Source organism: Neoarius graeffei, chromosome 1 (assembly GCF_027579695.1).
Source record: "Neoarius graeffei isolate fNeoGra1 chromosome 1, fNeoGra1.pri, whole genome shotgun sequence".
Taxonomy (NCBI): Eukaryota; Metazoa; Chordata; class Actinopteri; order Siluriformes; family Ariidae; genus Neoarius; species Neoarius graeffei.
This window is the reverse complement of record NC_083569.1, coordinates 39,833,002-39,859,638: the sequence shown is the minus strand read 5'-3', so window position 1 is coordinate 39,859,638 and position 26,637 is coordinate 39,833,002. Positions and strand designations below refer to the sequence as shown.

General features: G+C 41.5%; 1 protein-coding gene across 2 annotated transcripts in view; it reads right to left on the bottom strand.

Annotated features, from left to right (window-relative positions):
* Positions 1 to 26,637, bottom strand: part of nrbp2a (nuclear receptor binding protein 2a) — a 151,961-nt gene that overhangs the window by 7,939 nt on the left and 117,385 nt on the right. Inside the window, exons 2-12 of one of the 2 annotated variants that reach the window (XM_060931603.1) lie at positions 19,333 to 19,455; positions 15,208 to 15,309; positions 14,833 to 14,922; positions 14,647 to 14,687; positions 11,231 to 11,325; positions 11,124 to 11,147; positions 8,528 to 8,593; positions 6,104 to 6,187; positions 5,940 to 5,995; positions 5,719 to 5,814; positions 1,088 to 1,220 (exon numbers count right to left, since the gene is read on the bottom strand). In XM_060931603.1, coding sequence (XP_060787586.1) covers positions 1,088 to 1,220; positions 5,719 to 5,814; positions 5,940 to 5,995; positions 6,104 to 6,187; positions 8,528 to 8,593; positions 11,124 to 11,147; positions 11,231 to 11,325; positions 14,647 to 14,687; positions 14,833 to 14,922; positions 15,208 to 15,309; positions 19,333 to 19,455 — 910 coding nt within the window. The remainder of the gene's footprint in view (positions 1 to 1,087; positions 1,221 to 5,718; positions 5,815 to 5,939; positions 5,996 to 6,103; positions 6,188 to 8,527; positions 8,594 to 11,123; positions 11,148 to 11,230; positions 11,326 to 14,646; positions 14,688 to 14,832; positions 14,923 to 15,207; positions 15,310 to 19,332; positions 19,456 to 26,637) is intronic. The other variant, XM_060931613.1, reaches the window with a different exon arrangement.

Sequence of the window (26,637 nt, the reverse complement as noted above, 5' to 3'; positions counted from 1 at the left end):
TAAAAGTTGCAATTTAATTTATATGTATAAATAAGTAACTTAAAGTTATAGCACCTGTACAAAATATCAAACAAATAAATGTATACAAACGGGGGGGGGGGGGGGGGGGGGACTTATGTACTTTTCCCACGAATGCAATTCAGTATTAAAACATGCAGTGAGGGAGCAACAGCGCATTCTTCGATGCTTAGCCACAGCAAACAGGTCTGTAACTTCCCAACAGCTCCGACAAAGACCAGTTTTACTACACAGTAGTGTTAATGATCAGGCCAATTTATCTGATGATGGAATGATCTTTAAAAGAAGTAAATGCTAAAATCTCAATGGTCATTCACATACTTGTACAACCTCTGCCCATTTTTATAGTTATATAAATATTTTCCTCAACCACTCCCTGAAATTAATTCCCGTAACCCTATTCAGATTATCTTGTGAAATCCAGAGACATATCTACACTACCGTTCAAAAGTTTGGGGTCACCCAGACAATTTAGTGTTTTCCATGAAAAGTCACACTTTTATTTACCACCATAAGTTGTAAAATGAATAGAAAATATAGTCAAGACGTTTTTCTGGCCATTTTGAGCATTTAATCGACCCCACAAATGTGATGCTCCAGAAACTCAATCTGCTCAAAGGAAGGTCAGTTTTATAGCTTCTCTAAAGAGCTCAACTGTTTTCAGCTGTGCTAACATGATTGTACAAGGGTTTTCTAATCATCCATTAGCCTTCTGAGGCAATGAGCAAACACATTGTACCATTAGAACACTGGAGTGAGAGTTGCTGGAAATGGGCCTCTATACACCTATGGAGATATTGCACCAAAAACCACACATTTGCAGCTAGAATAGTCATTTACCACATTAGCAATGTATAGAGTGCATTTCTGATTAGTTTAAAGTGATCTTCATTGAAAAGAACAGTGCTTTTCTTTCAAAAATAAGGACATTTCAAAGTGACCCCAAACTTTTGAACGGTAGTGTACATGAATTTTTCAAATCACAAGAACATGAACTGGTGCCCAATTAGAAGAAATTCTCCCACTGTCAAACGCGAATCAATCATTCTTTGACTGCGTGTCTACGTACACTGGTTGCTGATGAAGCAGTGAGCAGCGAGCAGCTTCAAGGAGTGGACTTCGAACAGTACTCTGTGGAAGAGCAGGTCATGAGCTGTCGGCCTCATCTTGGCTTCTGTGCACACACACGACTGCGTAAACTCCTGAGTAAGCACAACAGTGAATATGTTTCAATCGATCGTTACTCATTATATTCATCATCATATAAAACAAACATATTATAAATAACAGAAATATTTATATTTATGAATGCTTTGTTCAATAACCTTTTCGGTTTATAATATATGCGCCCCCTTTGACAAACCTGTGCAATGGATGACTGTTTTAAAGGGGACATATTATGAAGAACTCACTTTTTCCAGTGCTTATGCACATACCTTTGGATATCTAAAGCCTACCAAGCAACAAACTCTGAAATAAGACTCCCAGCCAGCTTTTGTTCTGGCTACTTCAGAAAACATGCCGTTCAGATTTGGCTCCACTTTCTATGTCACAAGGGGAGCTCATTAGAATTATCCCGCCCCCTCATCTGAGCATCTCTACTCATGGTTTGAAAACTGCCTTTGTGAATGTTTATTCATGAGGACAGTGCTACCTGATTGGCTGACAGAAGAAGGGGGTGGGGTGAGCAGAGGCTCACTATCATTTAAAGGAACAGTTTCTCAAATCGGCTGTTTTGAACAGGGCTGCTTAAGGGGTGTTCACACGGCACATATTTGCATCGATGCTGCACCGATGTATTTTGTTGCGATCTATCTTACACCGGTGTAAATTTTGTGGAGCGTTCACACGTCACAAACCTACTTACTAGAGAGAAGCGTGTTAGCACCGGTGCAGCCCCACTTGCGTTCACACGGCAGTTTTTGCGACCGTGTTATACGATAGTAATAAATGTAAAATGCGGAAATGAAATATGCGCATGCGTGAAAATGTACTTCCTTTTCCCGGTTGTCATGGCATCACCAAGCGCCGGGAAAATAACGTGGATGAAGACACGCAGTAGAGGTCTGCACGGGACAGAATTTTCAGTCCCGCTCCCGCATTGTGCAGTCCCGCTCCCACAAAGAATTATGATTTTCAGTCCTGCTCCCGCCCGCGCCTGCCATATTTTGTCCCGCTCCTGCCCGCAAATCCCGCATGATGCAGACGTTCGCGTTATTTCTCACGAAAGTTCTTGTCATTGGCTTGGGGAATTAAACATGCTGAGCTTAGCTGAGCTCTCCACTGACCGATCCTTCATTTATTGTAAGTTTATTGTTTAGACTCTGACATTCTGCTGACACATTCCAAATTGAGTGCTGCATGCGCTCATGATTGACAGCTCTCGCTTTGCGCACTCGCACTCCCAAGTCTGTGGCGTTATGATTCCAACCGCGATTTCATTCTTCTCTCATATGAAGTGCTGCGCAACCACAACCAGCTCCTCAGATTATACACTGTCTATTTCTAGCTTTAAATTGAACAATCTGTGCGATACACAGTCCTTTTTAATACTAGTTAATACTTTTTAATACTTAGGACTAATACTCGACTTAACGGTAAATGTACCTCTTTTTAAAGCAGCACTTGCTTCTGAAGCACTGTGAGCTTCACTAGAGGAGCTCTGCTCTTCTGTCATGATCGGAGATCTCAAACACGGAAGAGCGGAAAGGAATCGGAAACGTACGTGAGATTAGACCACATCCGCAAATTTAGGCATCTTAAAATATTTTTATTAATGCCAAATAAAATATCCAGCACAAATTATATACGATAGACATAAATTAATAATTTATAAATTTTATTTTAAACACGTTTTTAGTTAGCGGGACTGCAGCTTATCACCTTTCCCGCCTGCGCCTGCATTGTGCACTCCCCCTCCCGCCCGCAATGAGCTTTCAAAATTTGTTCCGCGCCGCACTGCTTTGCGTCGGGTCCCGCGGGAGTGCAGGGCTCTAACACGCAGTTCTGTTGTTGATATTCGCCATTTTGGAAGCGCAAAATACCAGGATACAAATTATGCAATGCCCGTATGTAATGAACTCTCTTGACGCGTAGTGAGTCTACCCCTGTAGCGTTCAGATGTCCCATTTTATATCGGTGCTGCCCCGCAAACTAGCATTTACTCCGGAGTAAATTTCTTAAACCACCTCCCGAGCAGGGTTAGATTTGCACCGGTTTAAGCAGCTTTCAGGGGCTACACCAGTATAACTTTGTACCGTGTGAACACACTACCGGGGCAGCCCCGGTGCTACACCGGAGTAAAAGTTGCCGTGTGAACACCCCTTTAGACAGGTGGAGAAGGGAGCTGTGGTGCTTTATCCTTGTGGTATTTTGATCAAAGCATGCCATAGATATTTCATTAAGACCTCAGGGAACTGTGTAAACTTGTGGAAAAGGGGTATAATATGCCACCTTTAAAAGGCATACATGTTTTAAGGAATAGAAACTTTAATTTCCTGAAGTCTATTAAGACAGAAGGACTAAAATGTGACCAAGTCTGTCCATAGTGAGTTTACCGATTTTACCCTACACTCTCCTGTAAGTTTACCAAGGCGACGAGATTATCATTTCAATCAAAAAAGTGTCTAGAATAAGGCACAAGCTAGCCCGGCATCTACTGAGAACCTAGTGTGATACTGAGAAAAACAATTTGCTTTCATAACCTCTAGACTGACCTCTTAATGTTTGGCCAGCTGGCTGTTTTGTTTTTCCTAGTTCAGAATGCATATTATCTTATTCAAGCTATACTGGCTGCATGTTAGGTTTTCCACATCATGTTTATGATTTTAAAGCTCTAAATTGTCAGCTATGGGATGATATCCTAGTCTCTTGGAGTATAGTCCATCCCAAGCACTTCAGAGGCAAGTCTATTGGTCTATTTTTTTTTTTTAAATTAAACAATACGTATTTTCCTTATATCATCCCTAATCTCTTGTTCCAGAGAATGTGAAATCCATATAATGTGTAAATAAAACTAGCTGCGTTTATTATGCACTTATTTTCCTCACACAATTTTTATTAATAGCATTTATAAGTGTGTCACAGTGGTTTGCAACCAGATAACAGGTTTACATATACAAATGCATCTTAAAAAAAGTAGAATGTCGTGAAAAAAAAATAACTGTTGTCGTAATTTAATCCAAAAAGGTAAACTTTCAGATGTTCATTACATGTAAAGTGAACTAATTCCAAACCTTTTTGTTTTAATATTATGGTTTATAGGTCATGAGAACCAGAAATCCAGTTTCTCAGATTAATAGAATATTTCCTAAGATCAATCAAAAAGGAGTTACAATACAGAAATGTCCAAGTATGTTCATTTATACACTCAATACTTGGTTGGGGCGCCTTTACCACAAATTACTACATCAATGCAGCGTGGCATGGAGGTGATCAGTCTGTGGCACTGCTGAGGTGATATTGAAGCCCAGGTTGCTTTGATAGCAGCCTTCAGCTCGTCTGTATTTTTGGGTCGGGTGTTTCTCATCTTCCTCTTGACGATATCCCATAGATTCTCTATGGGGTTCAGGTCAGGCGAGTTGGCTGGCCAATCAAGCACAGCAATATCATGGTCAGCAAACCATTTGGTAGTAGTTTTGGCACTGTGGGCAGGTGCTAAGTCCTGCTGGAAAAGGAAATCGGCATCTCCATAAAGCTTGTCAGCAAATGGAAGCATGAAGTGCTCTAAAATCTCCTGGTAGACGGCTGCGTTGACTTTGGACCTGATAAAACACAGTGGGCCAACAGCAGCAGATGACATGGCAACCCAAATCACCACAGACTGCAGAAACTTCACCTTGGACTTCAAACACCTTCTATGCCTCTCCACTTTTCCTCCAGACTCTAGGACCTTGATTTCCAAATAAAATGCAAACTAACTTTCATCTGAAAAGAGGACTTTGGATTACTGAGCAACAGTCCAGTTCTTTCTCTCCTTAGCCCAGGTAAGACTTCTGATGTTGTCTCTGGTTCAGGAGTGGCTTGACATTAGGAATGTGACAGTTGTAGCCCCTTTCCTGGAGATGTCGGTGCATGGTGGCTCTTGATGCACTAACACCAGCCTCAGTCCACTCCTTGTGAAACTCTCCCAAATTCCTGAATCAACCTTTCTTGACAATCCTCTCAAAGCTGCAGTCCTCCCTGTAGCTTGTGCACCTTTTCCAACCAGCCTTTTCAGCAACAACCCTCTGTGCCTTACCCTTCTTGTGGGGGGTGTCCGTGATCGTCTTCTGGACAACTGTCAAGTCAGCAGTCTTCCCCATGATTGTGGTTGTGTGTACTCAACTAGACCAAGAGACACATGGTATTTCTATTGTTTTACTCAAACTTGAAATGAAATATTCTAATATTTCGATATGCACTTTTTTTTTGCACTGTCTGCCATAATTATCAAAATTAAAACAGAAAAATGCTTGAAACATTTTAGTTTACATGTAATGAGTCAAGAATGTATTAAATTTTCCACTTAAATAACTGATAGAAAATATTGAACTTTTTCACAATGTTCCTTTTTTTGAGACGCAACTGTATTATGTAGGTGTTTAACTAACTCTTTTCAACTAGTGTTTTTTTTCCCCCAAGTTGTGAGAATTTCTCGCAGTTGTTTCCTGTAGTAGATGCACATACTGCTTTTAATAAAATGATGAGCATGCTGTTTACCCTCATGAGAGGGTCCTCCAGTGACTGTCCAGCATGTGCTATGGCCTCTTTAGAAACAGCAGTGTCACCATTGGCCTGAATCTCCAAAACTGCCATCTTGAGCGGAGTGAAAAAACAAAACAAAACAACAACAAAAAAAACAGATCATCATCAGCCACTGCACTCGAGTTGTGACTGCGCAACACAATTTTCATTTTTCAAGTCAGATTTAAGTTTTGTACCTCCAAAGCACAGATACCAAAAGAATAGATATCAATAGAGTAGTCGTCCTCAGCAACTGCAGGAAAAAATAAAGGCAAAAAGGAGAAATGAAATACTGGAATGGGGTAGAACTAAAGAGATAAATACAGGAGAGAGAGCGCTACAGATCTCGAGGGACACTTACAGCCGTACTCTGGAGCAAAGTAGTGCTGATTACGTGCCTCGTCCCGGTGCTGGTGTACATTCCCATGGATGGCCTCTGGGAATACTGGGAAAGGCATACAGATGGACAGCCTCATCAAACAAGACTGTCTGCTTGTTTGTGCATAGATATAAAGGCAGGAAGTCTATGTAAACTGCAGATGGTAATCATTTGTGAGGACTAAGACGTACTAAGCCACGAGGCATCACACTGCTGAAATGTTTACAGTACTCTAGCCCTATTTACAGCAATTCAAGTAAAATAATAGGGTACACAAATTATGCAAAATACTGAGGTAAAATTACAGTATAAATGTAAATGCATGCATATACATGTCAGATTTAAGTTTTGTACACATGCACTTCTTAACTGTGCATCATTGATGATTTTGTTGTGAATTAATGTTATGATGAGGTATGAATACACACTAAATGACTGGGTTTTAACTCTGATCTTTTTCAGAGAATAGACATTGGATGGAGCAACACTATAAGAAAAGGAAAAAAAAATGGCAGTGAGCGCAGCATATTTGAACCCAGGACAAATATCTCATACATCTGCCAGCCAGTATCACAGAAAACACTGCATATTCATGTAATTATCCAATCAAATCAGCCACTTAGCTGGCAGCAGTACAAAGCGCAAAATCATGCAGATACAGATCAAGAGCTTCAGTCAAAGTGCAAAGAGCACATCTGCATTAATGAATATGCAATGAGAGGCGTTTCTACCCAAGGCTGAAAAAAAAAAAAAAAAAATACAGGGTGTACAGCAGGGCTATTCAAATACATTTGCAGGGGGGCCAAACTAGAAAATTACAAAATTTGTGAGGGCCGGACAGACAATTGACATAAAATTGATATCAGCTAAAGGCAATTGAAATATACTACAGTATACTAAGGTACATAATATATGAAATAAAATAAGGTACATTATTCTTTTCCTTTATTATGAAATATAATGAAAAATGTTACTTTTTTTTAATAGATGAGGACACGTTGTCTTTCATTTTTTGGTCAACAATCATTTTGTCAACAACCGCCAGCATGCAGTCTTTAATAGTTTCCGACTTGGTGAAGGGTCTTTTTTTTTTCCTTGTCAGTATCCACGCCGGCGGCACGGTGGTGTAGTGGTTAGCGCTGTCACCTCACAGCAAGAAGGTCCAGGTTCGAGCCCCATGGCCGCTGAGGGCCTTTCTGTGCGGAGTTTGCATGTTCTCCCCGTGTCCGCGTGGGTTTCCTCCGGGTGCTCCGGTTTCCCCCACAGTCCAAAGACATGCAGGTTAGGTTAACTGGTGACTCTAAATTGAGCGTAGGTGTGAATGTGAGTGTGAATGGTTGTCTGTGTCTATGTGTCAGCCCTGTGATGACCTGGCGACTTGTCCAGGGTGTACCCCGCCTTTCGCCCGTAGTCAGCTGGGGTAGGCTCCAGCTCGCCTGCGACCCTGTAGAACAGGATAAAGCGGCTACAGATAATGAGATGAGATGAGTATCCACGCCACTCATAGAGATGCAATAAAAGCTCTCTCTTGTTCTGTGCAAAAGCCACCAATTGCACGCTGACTTTGTTCAAAAGAAGTTAGCAGTCTGTCTATTTTCCTTCGTCTCTCCTTGGAGCTCTCTCAGTATTGCTCAGAAAATGAAGCATGTTTTGTTGTAAAACGTCTCTTCACGTTGTACTCTTTGGCCACAGCTACAGATTCGTTGCACAATAAACACAGGTCTATCGCTTGCCGTAGTTGGCAAAGTAAATAAGTACTTTTCAGTCCATTCGCTTTGAAATTTACGGTTTTCTCTGTCAACTTTGTGATGTTGCTTGGACAGTGCCATGTTGCCACTGCTGCAGCTGCATGGAGTGTGTCATTGCGAGAATCGGCGAGAATGAGTGTTTGTCGCCATGGACATGACCTGTATTCTGGTCTGTGCCAGAGCGGTAGAGAAAACTGTGCACCCTGGCAGATACGTGGATATGTTTTTTGTTTTGTTTTAAAAAAATCTGCCGCGGGCCGGATTAAATTTCAAATCGGGCCAATTTCACCCCCGGGCCGCTATTTGAATAGGCCTGGTGTACAGAGTCAATGCAGTGAGTGAGTGACTTATTTTTATTTTGTTTTTTAAAAAAATTCCATGTCAGCACCTGAGGCTATATCATGGCAAACATTTTTTTAGCATATATTACAATTACTTTATAAATAAATAATTAAAACAAAATTATATAAAATGTATAAAAATAAAACGTGACAGAAACTAACACTTCTGGTGGTGGTACATTCTTAAAAAACATCATCCAAGGTATTTTGCGAATAAAAAAAAAGTTCTTTTGTGTCATTTAGCCCAGGGCAACAAAGTAAAATATGCTTGACTGGCAACAATGTCTTGCAAAGATGGCATGTTGGCGGTTCTTCACCTTTTAAAACCGTGGGCGAGCCTTGTATATCCAATCCGACACCTGGCGTATACCACTTGGTCATGTCTATTTTGGAATGGGGATAAAAGTGTCTTTTTAATAACAGGGTTAATTTCGTGCAATTTGTTTCAGGACATCTATCCCATTCAATTTGCCATATCTTGAAAATATACACTACCGTTCAAAAGTTTGGGGTCACCCAGACAATTTTGTGTCTTCCATGAAAAGTCACACTTCTATTTCACAACATAAGTTGTAAAATGAATAGAAAATATAGTCGAGACATTTTTCTGGCCATTTTGAGCATTTAATCGACCCCACAAATGTGATGCTCCAGAAACTCAATCTGCTCAAAGGAAGGTCAGTTTTATAGCTTCTCTAAAGAGCTCAACTGTTTTCAGCTGTGCTAACATGATTGTACAAGGGTTTTCTAATCATCCATTAGCCTTCTGAGGCAATGAGCAAACACATTGTACCATTAGAACACTGGAGTGAGAGTTGCTGGAAATGGGCCTCTATACACCTATGGAGATATTGCACCAAAAACCACACATTTGCAGCTAGAATAGTCATTTAGCACATTAGCAATGTATAGAGTGGATTTCTGATTAGTTTAAAGTGATCTTCATTGAAAAGAACAGTGCTTTTCTTTCAAAAATAAGGACATTTCAAAGTGACCCCAAACTTTTGAACGGTAGTGTAGGACGGTAGTGCAGGTCCGAGAATCGAAGCTGGGATTCTGCATTCAGTGATTTCTCCGGTGAGGGCTACGGAGTCTAATTCTGATTAGATTAATTTTGCATCGTACGTTATGATTGATTCAGCCGAAAAGGCACTTTGGGAAAGTTTTCTTCAATTTGTGGAAGATCATTTCAGCCAGTTGAAGACAAAATCTTACCATTTATTAATGAGAAAGTTTCATAAAGTGGGTGTGGTAAAATTTTATATTAGAGATTTGTTGCGCATTTGTTAATGCAGATTCACAATTACCTGAACAAAATTCACTCAAAGTTGACATGCTATTATTTTACAATTATGGTGTATTTTGAACAGATTTTGTATGTATGCATCACGATCAGCGTTATCCAAGGCTGTGTTCGAAATCACTCTCATTCACTACTCCCTACTCACTATCTAGGGAATTCTATTTAAAGGACTATATCGTGAGCTCATTGGTAAAATGGAGAAAAAAAAACAACTTTCAGACACTACGGAAGCCGCGAGAGGCGCTTCATATAATCTTTTATTATTCACCTTGTTATCCCGAGATAACGACATAATTAATTCAGGATGTCGAGAAAACACAACTAATTCGAGATCTCGAGAAAACAAAATTATTTCATGATCTCGAGAAAACAGCTGAGATTTCTAGCAGTCTTCTGAGGGGGTGCCGCGGACTAATTTTGAAATTATCCCTTATTAAAAGGCTTGATGCAATCTCTCCCTGTGTCAACCCCTGATCAAAATATTGCCTTATTAGGTGATCGATTATTCCAGACATTCTAATGACCAAAGTTGCGTCTATACAGAATGAGAAATAGCCCCGAAGTCAGCATATCACAAGTCTCTTGGCGCACCTGAATGAACCATTTCTCACCTGTTTACTCGAGATCATGAAATAATTGCTTTGTTTTCTCGAGATCACGGAATAATTTTGTTTTCTTGAGCTCTTGAATTAGTTGTGTTGTTTTCTCGAGATCCTGAATTAATTATGTCGTTATCTCGGGATAACAAGGTGAATAAAAAAAAGGATTATATGAAGGGCCTCTCTCGGCTTCCGTACAGACACTACTCCACCGCGCCGTTATTAACGTCATTACTGTCGCACAATTAAAATGTGCCAGATCAGTCGGCTGGTGGGTTTTCAAAATAATAAATACATGCATGTATTTTTGTGATAAATCCATATTATACTGAGCGCATTTCTGACATTAATAAATACAAAAGTACTTGTGTTCGCTGCATCTTTCAGTTCTTTTAAATCAAGGCTGAATCCTTCCTTCTTTGTCGCTGTCTTTTATTCAATCAAATTTAAGGCTTTTGATTAATTCCTCGCTCTGCACTCGAACTTTTATTCTTGTATTTTATCTTTCTATTCTCTTACTATTTTTAATTGTACTTGAATGTCCGTTTATAATGTGTTTCTTCCTCTGTCCGTTCAACCCAACACACTTTTTTTTTTTTTTTCCCCTTTCAGCGCGACCGCAATGCATGATGGTATATATATTTCTTGGTTAGTGACAATCGATTGTCCACTACTTTTCACGATGCATTGTGGGATACTACAAGTGCACTATGTAGGGTGTGATAATTCTCACTATACATTCGGACAGCACTACAAAATGGCGAACTCACGATATAGTCCACTATACAGGAGTAGTGAGTGATTTTGGACACGGGGCACGAGTTTCCGTTATCAAGAAGATTTTGTGCATGCAAAAAACTCATTCCCGTATTGTTTCCTCCCATTTCATCATTCACACAGTTATTCTTTACGAGTCAACTGCAACACATCCACTGACCGCAGATTGCTCATTATTTAGGTTCTTAGTAAATCAGGGCCATAATGTATAATGGCAAGCAAACGAAGACTTACCATTGACGAAAAGCCTGTGCCACACTGTGGAGGAAGACAGAAAGAAAGATTAACCACAAACATGGAATTCTGTTTCAAAATGACACAGCGAGGAAGCTCTACTGCACCTGAGCCGATCTTTATGAGGCCATTGTGCTGGATGAAGATGGTGTCGCAGGTCAGGTTACCGTGGACGATGGGTGGATCACATGAGTGCAGGTAACTGTGTAAAAGTATAAAAGTGATAGAATCACTGTACCGTCCACAGCTGAACAGCAGTAATAAATAATTATGATCATTCTTAGGGTGCTTCCACATATGCAGGATTTGGTCCACCCGAATCAAAGCGTGATGCGTTTTCCCTTTTAGTGCAAACTGCCGGAACAGGTGAGAACACCGTAATAGCACTCGAATGTGGGCTTACTTAACTGAACTAAAAACATTTCGTACAACCCCGATTCCAAAAAAGTTGGGACAAAAGTACAAATTGTAAATAAAAACGGAATGCAATGATGTGGAAGTTTCAAAATTCCATATTTTATTCAGAATAGAACATAGATGACATATCAAATGTTTAAACTGAGAAAATGTATCATTTAAAGAGAAAAATTAGGTGATTTTAAATTTCATGACAACAACACATCTCAAAAAAGTTGGGACAAGGCCATGTTTACCACTGTGAGACATCCCCTTTTCTCTTTACAACAGTCTGTAAACGTCTGGGGACTGAGGAGACAAGTTGCTCAAGTTTAGGGATAGGAATGTTAACCCATTCTTGTCTAATGTAGGATTCTAGTTGCTCAACTGTCTTAGGTCTTTTTTGTCGTATCTTCCGTTTTATGATGCGCCAAATGTTTTCTATGGGTGAAAGATCTGGACTGCAGGCTGGCCAGTTCAGTACCCGGACCCTTCTTCTACGCAGCCAGGATGCTGTAATTGATGCAGTATGTGGTTTGGCATTGTCATGTTGGAAAATGCAAGGTCTTCCCTGAAGGAGACGTCGTCTGGATGGGAGCATATGTTGCTCTAGGACCTGGATATACCTTTCAGCATTGATGCTGTCTTTCCAGATGTGTAAGCTGCCCATGCCACACGCACTAATGCAACCCCATACCATCAGAGATGCAGGCTTCTGAACTGAGCGCTGATAACAACTTGGGTCGTCCTTCTCCTCTTTAGTCCGAATGACACGGCGTCCCTGATTTCCATAAAGAACTTCAAATTTTGATTCGTCTGACCACAGAACAGTTTTCCACTTTGCCACAGTCCATTTTAAATGAGCCTTGGCCCAGAGAAGACGTCTGCGCTTCTGGATCATGGTTAGATACGGCTTCTTCTTTGAACTATAGAGTTTTAGCTGGCAACGGTGGATGGCACGGTGAATTGTGTTCACAGATAATGTTCTCTGGAAATATTCCTGAGCCCATTTTGTGATTTCCAATACAGAAGCATGCCTGTATGTGATGCAGTGCCGTCTAAGGGCCCGAAGAGCACGGGCACCCAGTATGGTTTTCCGACCTTGACCCTTACGCACAGAGATTCTTCCAGATTCTCTGAATCTTTTGATGATATTATGCACTGTAGATGATGATATGTTCAAACTCTTTGCAATTTTACACTGTCAAACTCCTTTCTGATATTGCTCCACTATCTGTCGGCGCAGAATTAGGGGGATTGGTGATCCTCTTCCCATCTTTACTTCTGAGAGCTTCTGCCACTCAAAGATGCTCTTTTTATACCCAGTCATGTTAATGACCTATTGCCAATTGACCTAATGAGCTGCAATTTGGTCCTCCAGCTGTTCCTTTTTCGTACCTTTAACTTTTCCAGCCTCTTATTGCCCCTGTCCCAACTTTTTTGAGATGTGTTGCTGTCATGAAGTTTCAAATGAACCAATATTTGGCATGAAATTTCAAAATGTCTCACTTTTGACATTTGATATGTTGTCTATGTTCTATTGTGAATACAATATCAGTTTGTGAGATTTGTAAATTATTGCATTCCGTTTTTGTTTACAATTTGTATTTTGTCCCAACTTTTTTGGAATCGGGGTTGTATATTTTCTGGGTGTAGTTCTTTATGAATCAGTGATTTAGCCCTGGCTCGGTGTTCTCTAATGCTCCAGTAGGTTTTATGATTTCTATATACACTTGGTTTTGCCATATTTCTAACCAATGAATGACTTTATTAAGGTTTTCAACCCTTTATACCTCTCACCCACTTTTCTCTTTTTGGTTTGTTTAAATCATATTAAAAGAAAAAAAAATCTGGGATTTTATTTATTTATTTTTACCTGGGTCCTATTTCCTCATTTCTTTGTGGAAAACATTTACGAGAGAGAAAAAGGATTGAAATTGGTCCAGTATTGAGTTAGAACAGTATAACTGGCAACCGCAAAGCAGCTATACAATATAAATCAATCCATCAATGTAAAATTGGAGAAGCCATGGCTTAAAGGTTAAGCTGGGCATACACTGTGCGATTTTTGGCCCGATTTTTTTCACTCGTGTGACTATTTTGGAGATCGAGCCGAGTTTTGGCTCAATCGTGCGTCTCGGATCGTGTAGTATACATGGGGTAACGACAAGCGATTAACACCTCACGACCTCCTCCCGATCGATCGGATGAAAATCAAACCTGTTTGAAATCCTGAGCATCGCATCCGAGCATTGGATCGTATAGTGTGAGAACAGGAATCGTAAACTGCGTGCTGTTTACCCCTGCGATTCACTCGTACAGTGTGAGCAGCAGCTGAATACCACGACTGAAAAAAAAAAAGAAAAAAAAAAAAAATCGCACAGTGTATGCCCAGCTTTAGAGAAGCAGCTTTGGGACCAAAAGGTCGCTGGTTTGATTCCTTGGACCAGCAGGAACAGTTAAAGGGCCCTTGAGCAAGGCACCTAACCCCCATCTGCCCCCCCAGGCTGCTCTGGGTATGTTGTACGTCGCTCTAGATAAGAGCATCTGCTAAATGCCTGTAATGCAATCCTATGAGGCAAACATCTGCTTGTTTTCACCACTGAAAGCCTCATAAACGTTCTTATAAGTGTCGGACAACACGGAAAGGATCCCTACAGAGATGCACCTGTGTCTGTTTACCTCAATGACTGTAAAGAAACTCTAGAAAATGACTGTTTCTACACTCACTCGTTTCACCTTTCTCTTCTTCCGGTCTCTGATACAGCACCCGAGTCAGCACTCATTACTCGATTATCACACTGGGGCCGTTTTCTGTCTGATGCCTTTCTTTATAAGTTTATTCGACTCGCAATGTTCATCATGACCATGTGTGAAGCTTACAATATTGAGTCAAAGGCGATTAAAAAAACCAACCCTTTAAAAAATACTTTATAGCGTACAAATATAAAAAAATTAAATAGAAGTTTCTGCTACCTTATGGCCCTTCATATCAGTTTTAGTATGTTAAATTACTTAATTTTCTGAGTAATAAATGAATTAAACACAATTTAAATCTGTAGAGATGTTTAATGGATATGTTTCAATGTCTTCTCGTCAGAGTAATTGGACTGGCCTGGTGTTTTACCTGAGGGCAGACAAGATCTGTGTGCACCAGCGTTTCCATGCCTACAGCACAAAACACACAAAGAAAATGAGATGCGCACTCACAAAACTGTGGTTCCTTCTTTACCACTGGGTGGTGGTGTAAACCCTGCTTGAAAACGAATGTATAAAAGGAAAAACTGGGGACGGTTTCAAAAATATGTCCTACCTTAACATTCATAGTCTTGTGATTTTTCTTCGTCTTCTTCAAAAACTGCTTAAGACTTCCAGAAGACATGTACTCCGTGATGAAAATCACCTGTGACGCAAAGACTGATGTTAAAAAGCAGCCGTCTGTCTTTATAGTTAACATAAGAATGTACGTAGTTAATGTATAGAACGTAATGAAAGCAATTTGTATGCATCACTGATCACCAGAAACAAAAAAATTAGCTGTCTGATCACCATGGTGGCTACAGAAATGTGTAATTATAATATTCAAAACCTATTGATTAAAAAAAAATGAACCTTGAAAACAGCCTATGGTTTAAAGTAGTTAATTAAAATTGTACTTTTTGGTCATTTATGAATGAATATTTCCCACCCTGGCTCGGTTCTCCCTCATGTCCAGCCAGTATTTATGAAACTTGACGATGTTGGGGTGCTCCACCTGCATGAGGTTCTCGAACATTTCCCTGATTCTGTCCTACACACAAACACACACAGTACATTTATCCCATTATATACACACCTTGTCCATAACACACTGATTTTGATTTACATCCTCCTGTGTGACTGAACACGACACAGAACTTACAACTGCTGAGCAGAACAAAGCCTTCGTGAACTAAAGTACACATTGAGAAACCAGTCTAGGGATCTGATGGTATCTCATGCCCCTTTTCCACCAAAGCAGTTCCAGGGCTGGTTCGGGGCCAGTGCTTAGTTTGGAACCGGGTTTTCTGTTTCCACTGACAAAGAACTGGCTCTGGGGCCAGAAAAACCGGTTCCAGGCTAGCACCAACTCTCTGCTGGGCCAGAGGAAAGAACCGCTTACGTCAGCGGGGGGACGGAGTTGTTAAGACCAACAACAATAACAAGACCGCGAAAGATCGCCATTTTTAAGCGACGAGAAGCAGCAGCTGTACAAACGCGAAGTCATCCATTATTATTATTGTTGTTGTTGCTGCTGCTGCTTCCGTGTTGTTTTTGCGTCGATATTCGTGCCAAGGTTTATGCAAACATAGCGACGTAATGACGTGGCTTCCCTTAGCACCCCGAGCTATGGAAAAGCAAACTGGTTCTCAGCTGGCTCGCAAGTTGAACAAGTTGTGAACCAGCACCAGCACTGGCCCCGAACCAGCCCTGGAACTGATTTGGTGGAAAAGAGGTAACGGTTTCCATGTTTCAAAGACAATGTTCACTATGGTCTTTGAGGAAATGGCATCTGGTAAGACCACCACCTTCTCATATACAGTGTAAAACCGTGACAGAAAACAAGTGTTACTTTATTATCGTAGTTATAACATTTAATTATTTTGCTTTATTCCACAGCACTGTTGAATTCTCAAGTCTGATTGGTCAGATGGTGTTGATTAATTTTGTATAACAGCAACTCTAAAATTTGTAAAGTTTTTTTTTTTTAAGGGGACATATTATGAAAAATTCCTTTTTCGGTACTTTTGCACATACATTTGGGCATCTTTAGTGCCTTCAAATCCACAAACTCTGAAATAAGACTCTTAGTTTCTTTTACGCTGCCCATTTCAGAAAACAGGAGCTTCAAACAAGCCGTTCAGATTTGGCTCCACTTTCTGTCACAAGCGGAGCTCATTAGAATTATCCCACCCCCTCATCTGAGTATTTCCACTCACTGCTTGAGAACTGCCTCTACTGGTGATGATACACGGGGCAACTTTTTGGGCAATGTTGCTGGCAACGGGCAACTAGGTGAGACACAGGGCAACTTTTCAGGGCAACTAACAATGGGCAACAACAGTTAGCAACGGCAGTTTACAGTTAGCTTAAAAAAAAAAAAAAAAAAAAAAATCGATGTCTTAATTTTTGCTGTGACCATTTAATCAAGCTGTCTGTTGTTTTTTAGAGCTTTGGTGAGGTAAATTCCTCCATATAGAATATTAAAATAACAACTTACCGGCGTAAAAACAGATGAGGAGTCTCTCCATCTCTTCACTCCAGTGACACTGAGCGGCCGCCATATTTGTTTGAAATTTCTGATCCGAACCTCACCGGAGGTCACATGACTCGATACTCGTGTTCTGATTGGCTTATCTCAAAAAGTTGCCAGAGATTATCAAAACCATTCAGAAAGAAACAATGTTGCCCAATCTCAATAGAAAAGAGTCAAAACGCAATTGCCCAGCAACATTGCTCGGCAACACTGCCCAAAAAGTTGCCCCGTGTATCATCACCATATGAATGAATATTCATGATGAAAAGTGCTAGTTGACTGGCTGGTGAAAGCGTGGGTAGGGTCAGCAGTGGCTCATTACCATTTAAAGGAACAGTCCCAAATATTTCATTAAGACCTCAGGGAACTGTGTTAACTTGTGGAAAAGGGTATAATAAGTCACCTTTAAATTACTGCGCTCATTCTAATAGTAACAACTCATGTGTAGTCATCGATTATAGTCATTGATAAGTTTTCTATGACAAGATGTCGATTTCGCAGTTATAACTCCAGTAATAGCACTTTTTAACAGTCGGACGTAAAGCATTTTTTGTTTTATTTCATTCCAAGAGAGGCTTGAGATGGAATGGCTGTTTATAGCTGTTATAATGTAAGCAATAACAGGAACCAACTTGTATCGTGAATGTCCCACAACATTAAACGTAACTGTAAACCCAACATGTGTCAATCTGAAATAAATAAAACTGATAGCACTTGCAGACTGCTGCGGTACAAGAGGGAAAAAAAAAAGAAAAGGAAATAAGCAACTGGAAAGTCGTAACAGTAGCATGATTCGTGATTTATTCCTTACTCAAGGTCATTATCATAGATTAATCCCTCTGACTTGTACAGACGGGAAGATCCTGATTAACTAGTGTAGATGCTTCCAGACACATGTACTCCATGATATACAGTAATTACGCAAATAACGCAATACCACACAGTGTGCTGTTTGGCACGTATACAAATGCTGAGCAGACATAGTTGACCTTGATTTTGGATGAAAATGCCTAGAGGAAAAGGATTTACTGGAAATGACTTTGAAAGAGGGTTCATTATTAGGGCTGGTTGGCAGAAGCTTCAGGCACAAAGACTGCTGGACTGGGCATGTTTTAATAAGAACAGTGACTAAAGTGACTTCTGACGTTTAGATCTATGGGAAAGACACAATCAGTAAATAGGGTTGGAAATTGTGGTCAAAAGTGCACACCGAATCAAATGATGCTCTTGCATTAGTGTATGGTCTCTCTCCCCCCCTTCATTGTCACCAGTCTGAGAGTTTGTACCATTCACAGTCTGATGCTCTCATACCCCTTTTCAACCAACAGGGAACGGGTTCTTGAACCGGTTCCGTTCAGGATTCTTTGAACTTTGGTGCCCACCAAATTGTGATCAAGGATGCATCATGAATGGAGGGCATCGCGCAATATACGAGTAAACAGTAGTAACACAGTCCTGGGTATGACTTTAAACTGTAACTGGTGGAGAGTCTCCGGTCCAGGAGGACTTGAGTATTGGAGAAAGTGGAGTTACCCCTTAATCACCATTGCTCCCAGGTCTGCTCTGACCCGGAGTGGTAGCACCTGCCTGGGTTCCAGCTACGGGTTAAAAATAGTTCCTCACCAATAAGGCGCTGGCAGCAGGGCGCTTTTCAGCGCAATGTAGCAGATGAACCCGACAGGGTCAATGGCACACCAACAGATGGCATGTGAAAGAGCCACTCAAATGGCATCACTCAGCAAGTTGGTTGTCACTGCGGGGCAACTTCCATACCCGTCAGGTCTGTGGCACTTTTGTGCACCACTTGGCATCAGGTCTGGAGGTCCAGAGAGACAACACGATGGGGGCATGACATTATTTGTCTTACCTTACTGTGCAAGGCGCTTCGTTAGGAAAGGAGAATAGTATACGAGAGCTTGCGAGGCTGGGCATTCCGTGGCAGCTCGGCCGAGCCATTGGCTTTGGTGCGGGCCATCTGCGTTTCTGCACATCCTAATAAAGCAGTAGTCATGGCTAATGATGGACAGCCGACGAAAGAAACAGTAGTAACAAGATGGCGGTGTGCATTCATCACCTCTGAGCTTTTGTTCCATTATTGCAGATATTTGTTTTCAATCCATTTTTTCTGAAGATGTATCCTTTTTCGTTGGGTTCTCCATTCCTGCGCTCCACTTCCACTCCAAACTCATGACACGCTCATAACGGTTCACACTGGAAAAAACAGCGATATTTTGGTTCCAGCTGGGAACCAACTTTTCAGGTTCCAAACCAATTTATTTTTGGTCAAAATGCTCTGAACAGTTCAAGATTTGGTGCACAAATCAGAACGGAACCCGTTCCCTGTTGGTTAAAAAGGGGTTTGACTGACTGCTTCATGACTCATGTTTATAGAACTCCTGAGTGCCAGGATTTGTTCCAACCTTTATGTTTAAGCTGCAACACTCCCTGACCTGGGGGTGAAATGGTATGAAATTTATCAGGGAGATGAGTGAGTGAGTGAGTGAGTGAGTGAGTGAGTGAGTGAGTGACTGGTTGCACCTCATGAGCTTTGAAGACCTTCTTATCAGAGAACTGCACCTCATTCCACACCACTTCCACTCCTTCTTCTGTGTCCATAGCCAAGGAAGCACTCTCGATGCCAGGAACGTTCCCCTGACTGAGCTGAAAGAGATGAAACATTAGAAATAGAGTTAGAAAAACACATTGTTTTGAATGCACATTCTGATAGAAGACAAAATATGCAACAAGTGACTGTTGTTTTTATCCAATGCCAGTGTGGGAAATAAGGCCAGGATGGAGGACATTTACCGGTAATTTTCGCATTTGTCCATCTGCATTTCAAAAGCATCAAACCGGATGGCTCATGAAAAAATTGTAAAGATATGGGTCTAATCTACTTCCAGCTTTCTTCAAAATGGTTCACTGGGCGAATACATTCTGTTGTAACACGGCCTGTGAAATGGGGGGTCCCCGCGGGCACGAATTTAAAAATTGATAACTCAGCCACCGATGGTCCTAGTCCCGCCAAAATTTACAGGCACCTCCCTCTCCCCAAGCCCTTTTGAACCGGCACAGACTTGGCCAGCTATGACCCCGCCTCGGCCCGTTATTCACCCCCAAAACCCCCACGCGCCGAAATCTTTAATATGAGCCCTGGCTTGAGCCAACCTTTAAAAATTCATAACTCAACCACCGATAGTCCTAGCCCCGCCCAAAATTTACAGACACATCCCTCTCCATGAGACCATTTGAACCAGCCCAGGCTTGGGCCGATCCGATGTCAGGAGCGAGTGCGGCTCACGGAAAGCTTTAGCATGAGCCCTTGCTCCATCCGCTCTTGCGCATAGGGATTTAAAAATTCATAACTCGGCCACCAAAGGTCCTAGACCTGCTAAAATTTACAAGCACCTCCCTCTCCCCGAGTGGCATACTAAATAAGGCAATAATAATACACTCAAATGTTCACTGTTTTTATTGCACGATGCAGGTGAACTAATGTTTTAGGGTTGACAGTATCTCATTGATCCAGTCAGCTGATTAAGAGTTCAGCGACCAAGTTAGACTCCCTACTTTCAGAAAAACACTCCCAACCTTCCCAATCTTGACGAGGCCCCTGGGTCCCTCTGGTGTGCTATAATCACCCAAGAGAATTCAGGGACGCTAGTTGATCGCTTCCTGTGTCACAGACCCTCAACTATGAGGACGGCAGCAGACAGATGGACAGAATAATAATGAGAGGTCATATGCTTTGGAGGATGTAGCTTTATATTTGAATAGAGTTTTTATTTTCTTCTATTTTCCAAGTTCTAGTCCAGCAGATTTTAGTCTGAATGCCAAATGATATGACCATGTCTAGTTTTGAGTCATTCTGTTCCAGAGTTACTTGGAATCTTGTACTCAAAATTTTAACTCTATGTAAGAATGGTTGTATTGTTAATGACTAAATTTCTTATAAACTTACTATAAACAAAGTATAAAAAAATTCATTGTTGACATAATGTTTCATGAGGAGTGTTATTATAGTACCTATACAGGAGTCCCGGTAAGTTGTAACCAACTGGAACATCCTTGGCCCACCGTACTTTTTTCTAGACATGGAACTGACCTGTGTGCGCTACAGTTTTCTTGGGTATAACTTTAAAGGTAGACTGCCTTTCAGATTTTTCAAGTTTAGGTCATTAATAAGAAAAGAATTTCTCCTGACACACAATTATTTTTGTGTAGTGGCCCGAAAGCTACTGAATTCAAATTACAGACTTCCAATTTTATTAGGTTTAAAATAAAGCAATTAATGAATTTAGGGCCACGTGACCCTAAATTCTCCACTATTTTTTCCTGCTTCACCATGACCCAATTCAAGATACTACATCATGCATGATGTGGTGGGCTTTCCCCATTTGCGCAAGGCATTGTGGGATACAAATTTGAAACAGGAGAGAACAATGGAGGATGCGAATAAAACGTGAAACACCGACTACAGTAACGGAAAGTGAGAAGACGTCATGTTGCGAAGGAAAGGAAATGCAGGACCAAACGAATAAATATCGGCAGTCAGCGAGCACCTCGGTGTGATCAGCTGTTCGTTTAGCGACAGAATGATGGAACTGTCAGTGCACAGTCAAGGTAAACCTGTAGATGGCGATAATGCAACACCGGATGCCAGCTGCCGTAAAACCCCACAGAAGGAAGAAAAGACGACGACGAAGGTAAACCTGTCCGTGCGCACATCGGACTTCTTCGATCTGCTTGACTGCGTGATTTCATGTACATTATTTGCTTGGGAATCCCCTCAAATTAAATAAATTCCCAGCTACAGAATGGCCTGATATTTTGTGAGATATTCCAGAAATAAACATGCATCACAATGACCAAATTTCAGAGGGAACTAAATTTCACCGATTTTATGAAATCAAAAGGCCGTCTAGGTTTAAGCATGTTTTTCTTGAATCTTCTGACATTTTCTTGTAAATTATATTTTCAATTTGTAGGTGTAATTAGCAACTATGTCTAGTGTAATCTGGCCTTTAAAGATCACAAAAATGTGCCTGGAAATAGCTGAGAAGCCATCTCCAGGCATCTAAAGCCCTTCAGCTTCAGCCCCGGACCCCCGGCCGCATTGTTCTGGGCCTTTGGCCAATCATACCCCTTTTCCACCAAATCAGTTCCAGGGCTGGTTCGGGGCCGGTGCTGGTTTACAACTCGTTCAACTTGCGAGCCAGCTGAAAACCAGTTTACTTTTCCATAGCTCGCGGTGCTAAGGGAAGCCACGTCATTATGTCGCTGTATACGTCATTACGTCGTTGTATACGTCAGTTACGTCGCTACGTTTGCATAAACCTTGGCGCGAATATCGAAGCAAAAACAACACGGAAGAAGCAGCAGCAGCAATAATAATAATGGATGACTTCGCGTTTGTACAGCTGCTGCTTCTCGTCGCTTAAAAATGGCGATCTTTCGCGGTCTTGTTATTGTTGTTGGTCTTAACAACTCCGCCCCCCCCCGCTGACGTAAGCGGCTCTTTCCTCTGGCCCAGCAGAGAGTTGGTGCTAGCCTGGAACCGGCTTTTCTGGCCCCAGAGCCAGTTCTTTGTCAGTGGAAACAGAAAACCCGGTTCCAAACTAAGCACTGGCCCCGAACCAGCCCTGGAACTGCTTTGGTGGAAAAGGGGCATCATTCAGACAGACTGAAATTTGGACGGACCAACAACATTTCAGACTTGTCTGTCCTGTGACAGTCTGCTTAAAATCCCTTATTTCCCACACTGCAACGCGGTTTACAATAATGTCCATCATTATATTCAGGGCATATTTAATTTTTCTGTTTTTATTTGCATAAAAGTTTACGGCTTTATCATAGTGCTGTTAAATTCTCAAATGTGATTGGTTAGAACGACAGGGACTTATATGGCGGATGCACAACATAACCCAAGCCTAATAATAAATGGATTAAGAAAAACATATAATGATTAACATAGTGAACCGTTCTCTTGGGAGATGTTCAAACAAGTCTATGAAGGAATCTCCAGTGTCAGCTTAAAAAGTCAGTAACTATTCCGCTACTGGAAAGTCTTCAGGATAGAACGAGGACTTTGCACCTTCTGGTTCTCAGCTGCTTTTTTTGGTCTTATTAACTTTAAGTGAAAGGAAAGACCGGTATGCATGTATTTAATGCAAGTGATAACAGGAACTAACTTGTCTCATAAACATTCCAAAACAATAAATGTAGCTATAAACAGACAAAGTATGAGGAGTCATTGTTTATTGAATAAAAAAGTAAATGCTTTAGGACTGTAGTTGTCATGAACAGTTTTGCACTCAAGTTTCCATCAACGAAGAATTAGAACATCAATGAAGCTGTCTTCATGTTAAAACTGTTAATGTTATAGTCATGCTGTCTGTTGTTGCCCAAATGAGGATGGATTCCCTTTTGAGTCTGGTTCCTCTCGAGGTTTCTTCCTCATGTCGTCTGAGGGAGTTTTTCCTTGCCACCGTCGCCACAGGCTTGCTCATTGGGGATAGATTAGGGATAAAATTAGCTTGTGTTTTCAGTCGTTCAAATTCTGTAAAGCTGCTTTGCGACAAATGCTTATTGTTAAAAGTGCTATACAAAAGGGGTGTTCACACGGCAACTTTTACTCCAGTGTAGCACCGGGGCTGCCCCGGTAGAGCATTCACATGGTACAAAGTTATCCCGGTATAGCCCCTGAAAGCTGCTTAAACCGGTGCAAATCTAACCCTGCTCGGGAGGTGGTTTAAGAAATTTACTCCGGAGTAAATGCTAGTTTGCGGTGCAGCACCGATTATAAAATGGGACGTCTGAACGCTAGGGGTCGACTCGCTACGCGTGAGGAGAGTTGATTACATACGGGCATTGCATAATTCGCATCCTGGTATTTTGCGCTTCCAAAATGGCGAATATCAACAACAACAGAACTGCGTGTCTTCCAGTGTTGCCAGATTGGGCAGTTTTAAGTGCATTTTGGCGGATTTTAACATATTTTGGGCTGGAAAACGTCAGCAGTATCTGACAACACTGGTGTCTTCATCCACGTTTTTTTCCCGGCGCATGGTGATGCCATGACAACCGGGAAAAGGAAGTACATTTTCACGCATGCGCATATTTCATTTCTGCATTATTACTATCGTATAGCGCGGTCGCAAAAACTGCCGTGTGAACGCAAGTGGGGCTGCACCGGTGCTAACACGCTTCTCTCTAGTAAGCAGGTTTGTGACGTGTGAACGCTCCACAAAATTTACACGGGTGTAAGATATAACGCAACAAAATACATCGGTGCAGCATCGATGCAAATATGTGCCGTGTGAACACCCCTAAATAAAACTGACTTGACTTGAAATGCTGACAAATAGCTGTTGTGCAAGAAGAATAAAACACTCTGATTCGAGTCAATTCAACTGTCAAGATAAAATAAACGTTTTATTTTAAGAGCAAATCAATTCTGGGAAAACTGACTCCTCACATTTAGTTTTTTTGGAAACGTGTTTAAAACAGGCTATCGAAGTCTGTAAACATAAAAAGCCATCTTATTACTCATTTATAGGACACCATTTATCATCTCTACCCACCCCATGCTGTCCTTTTCTCTGCCTCACTATAACTGTGCAAATAAATTTAACGTGAAATGGGCAAGGAAACAGGTTTAACTTTTCCCAGCCCCATTTCCTTCCAGTCAGAATATAAAAAAACACACCATAATAAATACAAAAAAAAAAAAAAACTACAGAAAACAAGCCCCCCCACCCCAATGTATAAATAGTGCTCTTTTTGCAGAAGGCTACAGTATGAACCGCTCCTGCTGGGCAACATCTGCCCAGTCAAAGACCTGGAACTGTTTTTTCCTCATCAATAATCCACACTGCTTACATCTTTTTCACTTTGTGTATGTGGAAGTCTCAGGTTGGCGTGGAATGTTTGTAGAGTGACTGCTATGTGCACAAATTCGATAACGAGAGTAAACATTTGGTGAGGTCAAGCAACTGATTACAACCCAACCTTGTAAATACAGAAAGGGCCCATTGTGGATGATGAGCACTTCTGGCTGAATGGCTTGAGAAAACATAAGGAATTCCTAGAAACGCGTGTTTTCACAGCGTTTCCAGGACCTGGAGCATTTGGCGACTGGTGGATGTATAATTAGTCTACTCTTAACCTGGGAAACTTTTAAATAAATACACCCACTGTTTGCTAATAGTAGTGGTGCCCACAGGCCAGCAGTAGCCATGAGTGGAGGCCTGATTTTCAATTCCTACTGTAGAGATGCTTAAAATTCTATGACCATAATACTGAAAGGTTCGATCTGGGTTCAGCATTAATACATTACAAGTACATTTCTTCCTCCAAAGATCACACGCTCACTTGGAGACAAAATGACCACCTTCATGCAGAGCAGGGGTTTTTCGAGAAAAATTTAGTATGAGGGCGCTCACCATGGCGAGGGAGCGGGGGGGGATGGTGCCGGTTGTCCATCCCCCCCCTCCGCCGTGTGAAGCCTTTGAAAAATTGAGGCTACAATGGGACATTCTGAGGCTATCTGACAGCGAAATTGTAACAAATCTTTGGCTTTCTTCCGTTTCGTGCCACGGGATGACATCTTTAAATGCCCAAGTGTCAACAAAAACAACTTGTGAACTACTTCTGTCAAAAACTCCCGCGCCGGTGGGTGAAAGGTCATTCAGTCTCGAGAAATCTCGCTCTACAAGTCAGCTGACCTTGTATGTAACCCATGTCAAATCTCACGAGAGCAGCCACGACAAATAAACATGGCGCCTCAGTCTGGAAAACGCCAATTCGGATTGTTTTTGCACCATCTGGCGGTGTATCTACTATGATTGGAATATTTTTGGAGTAATTATAACGTATTTGATGATCAGACACATTGTCACGTGGTGTTGCTGGGATGTTTTCACGGAGAAAAGATCGTTTTGAGAAAGACTGCATGTCGTGCAGTAGCATATAAGTGCATGGCCTAAGTGTGACTTGGGGTTCAATCGGCATTTCGGTAAGGGGGCACACGCCGAGAGTAAGAGGGCGCAGCGCCCCTGTTCCCCGATTTAGACGAAAGCCTGATGCAGAGTGAGGTGATTTTAGTGCCTGATACCATTACATCATATTTCTGTTCGGTAGCATTTCTGTACTGCCAAATGCTTTTATCAAAATTGGCTTATAATTCTCTCACACACACACTGCACTTTAGGAGTTACATGTGATGCACAAGAGTAGCCCCTTGGAATTTAAACCTACAACCTTCTGGCCAGTAATGCAGAAACTGGCTGAGACATTATTGCATTACAAGAATGCCCATATGCTAGTCACATAAGCCAAGAAATAATTTATAAAGCATGAAGAAAGCATGTATTTCTTGTATCACATGTACAAGTAGAGTACAGAGAAATCCTTTTCTTTGCAAATCTAGCTGGTATTAGAGTGAAGAGATGGACATGATACAGCACCCTGGAACACCGAGGGTTAAGGAGCCCAACACCGGCAACCTGGCAGAGGCAGGTATTGAACCTTCTGATCAGCAACCTAGAACCTTGAACCACTAAGCCGCCACTTGAAATATTTCTACCATCGTGATTCATTTACATCAGGGCTTTTCAAAGTGTGGGGCGCGCCTCCCCTAGGGGGCGCCAGAGTTCTTCGGGGGGGGCAACGTGAGGAAAAATAAACCAGAATAAGTTACTATTGCAGACATTTAGTGAACTTCAGCTAGCCTTTGCCAGAGACAAAATGGATCGATTTTTGGTTCCTAAAGCTGCAGTGAGTGAGGAGACAGAGTCTGGGCCAAGCAAAAAAAGAAGGAAGTATGACCACGATTATTTAAAG